The sequence below is a fragment of the Leuciscus leuciscus genome, assembly GCF_965113295.1.
Source record: "Leuciscus leuciscus genome assembly, chromosome: 2".
Taxonomy (NCBI): Eukaryota; Metazoa; Chordata; class Actinopteri; order Cypriniformes; family Leuciscidae; genus Leuciscus; species Leuciscus leuciscus.
Genome location: NC_138726.1, coordinates 45,214,196 through 45,220,764, shown reverse-complemented (window position 1 = coordinate 45,220,764; position 6,569 = coordinate 45,214,196). Strand labels below are relative to the sequence as shown.

Sequence of the window (6,569 nt, the reverse complement as noted above, 5' to 3'; positions counted from 1 at the left end):
TATATGCGTCACATGGTAAAATGGCTACACAGTCTACAGGGTAATATGAGTCTAAATGGAGAAAGTATATAATGTATACATGATATGCTTATTCTATGCACTGTATAATGTATCTACGGAAGGTATGACAACTTTCATCATTGATAATAAGAAATGTTTCTTGAGCACCAAATCCGTATTAGAATGATTTCTGAAGGATCACAGGAATGAATTAGTTAAATATTTTACATTTAAAAATGAGCTAATTAAGCTAAATGCAATACATTAAAATAGAAAACAGTTTTTTTATATATATTATAAATTAATCAAATAACTTCAGCCTTGGTGAGCATAAAAGATTTCTTTCAAAAACATTTAAAAATAATTACTATTATCTGTAAGTAGGCTATACATTTTTATTATTATCTGTAAATAGGCTATAAAATAATTCTGAATTCTAACATTTATAAATTGTAATAATTTATGATTGTCATTTTTGCTACCATTTCTACCAGAGTGCTTTTTTGTTCTCTTCCTCCTGTTTCCTCTGCACGTGGGTTTAGTCCCTGTGTGGTTTTGTGGCATAGCCTAAGTTAAGCTGTGACATCTGTCCTTCTCTCACTTTATCTGCTCACTCACTGAAAAGTAAGAGCTAATGAAATCTCTCCCATTCTTCTGTTTAAGGTAAATCTTTCTATGTGAGTGTTTGTTTTGTTTTTTTAACCTCATTATAAATTTGTAATATTAATATCATAATATAAATATGTTGTCGGTCAGCTTTGTACAGATATTATCAGCTATGGCGTTTTGATAAATACAGCTTCTTTTCCCCTTAAAATAACGTGCAGGTGTGGGGATGCCTGTCACTGCCCTAAACTTGTTGGAATATTTTTTTCTGTTGATGTTCAATGTAGGTGAGTGTATATTTTTATATTTTTTGTTTCTCTTGCATTCTGTATGAATGTTTATGCTTTCACATCTGTGATATAGGTTACACAGGTGCGACATGTTCTTGTTTTCATGTGTTTCTTTTAGAGACTGTGCTCTCTGTCTGTGATGTCAGAGTCCGTACAATAGATTTGGGATGCCATCTTGAGTGGAGTTGCCCTGATGCCAACCCTAAGATGACTTACACTGTCCAGACCAAGACACGCGGCGGGTGAGTCTCATCTACACAAAGAATAGGTTTAGAAACACATGAGTAACTGAATGACGTGGAAGATTTTGTTTATAGGAGAAATGAGAGTGAGAAGCAGAGAGCAGTAGAGCGCTTGGCTGAGAGGTGAAACTGTGTGTGGTTTAGCAGAAAACCACAGTCAAACACAATCCAGGCTTATTGCCCCAAAGCTGACAGGCTATTGTTATCGCTTCAGGCACGCTGTTGGTTTCCTCTGTATTAGAATTGAAAAAGAAAATGAGTCACAAGCGATCAAGCTCAATTTGCTCGCTCGTTAAAATCATGCCCAGTGGAAGAGTTGCGTTTTTAAGAAAATGGAAGTCAGAAATATTTGTTTGTTTCACACAGTTATGAATGGCCGGATGATCACCATAAAGAATTTTTTGTCATCTTCATAAAGTGCTCTTGATATTGTGTGTCTGTGTTGCAGTAAATCATGGGAAAATGTTTCAGACTGCATCCAGATCTTCCAGCAAAGCTGTGATCTGACACATGTCTTTCCAAACATAGACACCTACAACTTCATCACACTGAGATCAGATTTTCCCGGGCTGAATGGAACTCTGCTCTGTGACCCTTTGAATGACTGTCAGTATTAAACCTAAGCTTAATTTTTTTTGCATTTAATAAACATTGTTTAAAAAAAAAAAAAAGAGCTACAGAAATGTGTTCACTAATATTAGATAACAATGTGTCGAAACATACATGATGGCCATCTGTCGATAACTAATTTACATAATTAGACAAGAATTAGATAAGAATCACAATATGTTGCAATTCCTCAACCTTTAAAACTTTCTCTTTTTTGCCAGCTTCTGCCACATTCAGCCCCCCCAACATTATCATATCCATGGACAATGGAAGTCTGTGGGTGACTGTACATTTTCCCTGTCGTCCTTCCAAAATCTGCACAAGTGAGGATTATTATGAGGAAGAGAAGGAGATGGCTTGCCTCTGCCCCATAAATTACCATAAAAACCTCTTGGCCACAGTCACTCTATACAACAAAGAGAACCTCTCAGACAGACAGGTGCACATCTCTCATCTTTACATCCCTTTAACACTATTTTACTGTTTTGTTTAAATGGAGAGTTCAGTTGTTCTATTTTTCTTGAAGACACGCACTGCTGAGGTGATGGATGAAGACCCACTCAAGGTGGAATTTGGTTTTCTTCTACCAGGGCAAGCGTACTGTGCTGTGGCCAACTTCACAGCTGAAGGTGTACTGGCCTCCTCTCCCACGAGCCTCCCGCAGTGTGTTTACATACCAGCAAACACTGGTGTGCATCATTTCTTCACAGGTTTTTATACTTATTTTGTGGTGTAAAGATGCAGTAAGTGGTGGGTCGATTACTTAAATTGCAATCGGTTACTAATTCCAAATTACATGACAAAAATTGTAGTTGGTAACGAAATCCATTACATTACACATTTAAGGTAATGTAATCTGATTACTTTTAGATTACTTTTGTCCTAAATTGTTTATCACATTGATTTGGATAGGATAATCTTGTGCAATACTGATATAAATATACAAAGAGGAAGAAAATATATTCCATTCTTTTGTTATCAACAACAAGCGCATTAAATATTACATTACGTCAGGGTTTTCACAGACTGGGGTTCGTGATGGAACTGCAGGGGTTTGTGAGTTTAATGAAAAGCTAATCATTAAATCATAATTGTTTTTGAATTAAAATGAGTCATTTTAAAAGGAAAACAATCCAAAATAAAACACTTACTAAAAAGCATGCACTCACCAGCATGTCATGTGACCATTAACCAACATCAGAGAACCATAAACTTAATTTTATTTATTATTATTATTATTATTATTATTACTACTACTACCTTAAATGTATTATTGACCTAACTTATTAACTTAAAATCTCAGGGGGTACTTCAAGTAAATATATTTGGACAAAGAGGTTCAGCTGACAAAAAACATTGCATGTAAATATGAAATGACGTGAATTTGTATGTTTTAATGTGTTTAAAAGACAAAAGCCTTCCAAAGACAGCAATACATGGATAAATGACTAATAAATGAGTAATACATGATAATTCAAATAATGTGTTCGTCAGGAGCTGATTAGATTTGCAATCTTGTAATGTTGAGAAAACACTTCTTAAAAGTGAAATGATTTCCGTAAATTCAGTGATCAAATGCTGTATCTCTCAGTTTTCAGTGATCGGCTCATGACTAGTAGCTGGTCTGTGTGTGCAATTACACAAACCTCGAAGATGTTTTGAAGGTATATAAGCAGTAGACTTTTTTTTAGAAAGGAAAATTTAAAAGACAAAAAAGTAGGTGAGAGAATGAATGAATTATGATTAATTTACTGCTATTATGAGATTAACATGCAATTATGTATGATTATGTGTATTTGTAAAAAAGAAATTTTTGGGATCTAGTTACGTAATCCAGATTACATGTAATCAGTTACTACCCAGCGCTGGATGCAGTACACATTTATTTGCATGTGTTTGTTCAGCGTTTGTCGGCACTAATGTGTGTGTGAATGTGTGTGTGTTCTTCAGAAAGCCTCATGGTCACGATTGTGTGTGCTGCTCTCATTGCTCTTGGCCTAGTGATATTTCTGCTCTGGAGACACTGTGCATCTTCTGAACGTCCCTTGCCCAGATCTTTGGTACTGGATTTTATATTTCAGCGATATTACATGAGCATGATTGCAAGCGTGTTACTGAAATCATATTTCTCCCCCCTCAGTAACTATTGTTTTTATTGAAAACAAAACAGTTCTTAAAACTTCAGGAAACACAAAATCAATTTTGGTTAATTAATTTAATCACTACTCCCATTTTATTTTATTTTTTTAAGTTTGAAAACAAGCATCTTTTTTATAATTACAGCTGAAATACCAGAAATAATGTCACGTTTACAGTTAACTCCTTCAGCAGGTGTATTAGAAGTGTTTAGTCGTTTTCTTGTAATTTAAGTTTAGTGTTATAAATGTGCTTTATTAAATTTTTTTAAACAGATTTACAGTGTTATATAGTGCAGAAATGTGTCAGTCTGTAATAAGGGTCCACATCAGCACTTTTGGAACCCTAGCCATCCAATCAAATTAGACTTTGATAATGAAACCAGTTACTCAAAGGAACACTCCAAACCCTTCTAATGCAGATTCAATGCATTGTATTAATTGTTGTTTGTTTAATCTGTCACAAACCAGCATTCAATGCATAAAGTACAAACCATTATTGTGTTTCCAGGCTTTACTTCTAGAACTTCAGAAAGAGACATTCATTGGCTCCTATGAGGCTGCACCACACAACGAGAGCTTTGAGGGGGACCACGTTTCTGTTGTATCCATCTGTGACTTCACACTCACGGACAACCAGTCATCTTACATCAACACCCAAAGCCTGGGCAATGGGTATTACACAAGCCCCGTCCTGCACGATCCAGACTGCATTGAGGGATCTGTGGAGTCTGGAGATTTGGGCGTAGAAGTCCAAAACAACGAGTTCCATTTGTTTCCATCACATCCGGTTCTAGAAGCAAACGTGGGATGTCCATATCAGAATCAGTGTGACATTCCTCATCAGAATCAGTGTGACATTCCTCATCAGAATCAGTGTGACATTCCTCATCAGAATCAGTGTGACATTCCTCATCAGAATCAGTGTGACATTCCTCTGAGCTCGGTGCAAGTGAAATGCACTCAACCGGACGAGATGTCAACTGAAGACCCAGAGCGGTATGGAGATGTTGAGATGTTTAAAACTGAATATGAGACCAATAAACAGGGGTCCGAGCTAATTCAAACTAATGATGGTTGTTCTCCAAAGACTGAATACATTTAGTTTGAATACAGCTTTTCTCCTATGCATCGGTTGCTGATTGGTTTTTGGCATGGGGACATTGCACTCAAAAATGGAGGCAGATGAACGTGAGCTTGCAGGGGAGAGGTTTAAACAAACTAAATTATTGGAAAAGTCTTGCTTGACGACCCAGTAATGACATTTTAATAAATAAATAAAATTAATGTTTGGAAAAAAATGTTAATAAAGTAAACACATGGATGAATCATCCACAATCAGATCTATAATATGCATGTATATAGTTATAATATATAGTTTGAATTATAATTTCATGTCGACTTTAATAGCGTCATATTCTCCATTTTAGTCTAGATGGCTTCTAATGGTTAGGTCAAATGTAGTTAAGCACGTATGCCTTTACTGTAGAGTGAAATGTGTCACTTCTTGCACGTTTCTCATGGTCAAATGTCGCTGACCTGAATCTAACAGTCATTATTATTGCCAACACACAATTCAGTGACTCACTCAAATCAGTAGAGCGCTATAAATCCTTATTCTGTCCGAGTAACTGTGAGTATGGTTTGGTTTCTGTATGGCTCGAATTCATTGTTTTCATTTTTGGGTTTTTTTGCTCCATATTTTTCACTTCTGACTCAGAGTTGCCCCATTTTGACACTCATTTTCTTCGGACCGTGTCTCACAGCTAACCACGCTAAGGTGCACAGTTTCTGCTGATGTTGCAGTTTCTCTGGAACATTAATGGAAACGCTCCCAGGAACCGAGTGTGACTCTAGGTTCTGGAAAATGTAGCATGTATGTTGCGTTGTATAGAATTATGCATGTTTTTTTTCTTATTTTCTCCTTTTTGAGAAAGTGTACACATATGTTAATTTTGGTACTGTAACAGTGAAGGGAAATTAGTTAATAAATACAGTAAATTAGAAAGAGGGAAATTTGTTGTTTGACTTTTTTCCTGAAGCCATAATCATGTGACAAATATTCCACCTCCAAACTGATTTTTTAAAAAGCAGATAGTCACTGCCATTTCACAGATGACTCGAGTTTCAAATGTCAAGTTTCTTGTTGACCAAAACGTAGCAGAGTGGAAAAAAGTCTGCCTGAGTTCAAGTTCAGCTTTAATAAACCACAGCCCACAAGCCTGAAAAACAACATGCTTACATACAGTACATGCTTATTCATCTTTGCCTAACAGAAATAAATAAAAAATGCACAATAAACCTGCACTTACTTTCTAACCAAAATCATCACTTTATAGTAATGTTTTGGTTTGTGTGCATGTAGTATCTTTCTTCATCAGTGGTATTGTTCATTAATTGAATGCATTTTGTGACTGTTTCATTCTTTTAATTACAAAAACAAAAGAACTGAAGACTTGCATTAATGTTGCTCAGTAGACTAAAGCTGGGTGCAAGGTAGAACCCATGTAGTCTAAAGAAAATGTAGATTGAGGTTTTAACTTTGTATAACTATAATCTCTTTCTAAGGCATTGCCCAATTTTTATACATAGGTTGTGCAATAAAGTTGTATGAGAATACTCCTCATAGGAAGGTGTGACTCACTAGCTGACTCGCACTGTAGGAAACGCACAGGTTCTCATCCAGA

The 6,569-nt window shown here is 35.8% G+C and overlaps 1 protein-coding gene across 4 annotated transcripts; it reads left to right on the top strand.

Annotated features, from left to right (window-relative positions):
- Nucleotides 1–94: 94 nt before the first annotated feature.
- Nucleotides 95–5,890, top strand: LOC309489284 (uncharacterized protein). Of its 4 annotated transcripts, none has more exons than XM_082157933.1 (8): nt 95–663; nt 828–889; nt 1,015–1,138; nt 1,587–1,744; nt 1,969–2,186; nt 2,274–2,457; nt 3,698–3,807; nt 4,394–5,890. In XM_082157933.1, the coding sequence occupies exons 3-8, from the start codon at nt 1,104–1,106 to the stop codon at nt 4,985–4,987; spliced, it is 1,299 nt and encodes a 432-aa protein (XP_082014059.1). In that variant the 5' UTR covers nt 95–663; nt 828–889; nt 1,015–1,103; the 3' UTR covers nt 4,988–5,890. The 4 variants fall into 4 exon arrangements, with proteins under 4 accessions (XP_082014059.1, XP_082014057.1, XP_082014056.1 ...); XM_082157931.1 differs by having other exon boundaries at nt 828–893; nt 2,274–2,436; XM_082157930.1 differs by having other exon boundaries at nt 828–893.
- Nucleotides 5,891–6,569: the final 679 nt, after the last annotated feature.

Bases quoted from the DNA above. Each gene is read 5' to 3' on its own strand.
- LOC309489284 (XM_082157930.1), top strand. From the start codon at position 836: ATGCCTGTCACTGCCCTAAACTTGTTGGAATATTTTTTTCTGTTGATG. The intron at 1,139-1,586 runs GTGAGTCTCATC...TCTGTGTTGCAG, and splicing joins CAGACCAAGACACGCGGCGG to TAAATCATGGGAAAATGTTT. The intron at 1,745-1,968 runs GTCAGTATTAAA...CTTTTTTGCCAG, and splicing joins CTGTGACCCTTTGAATGACT to CTTCTGCCACATTCAGCCCC.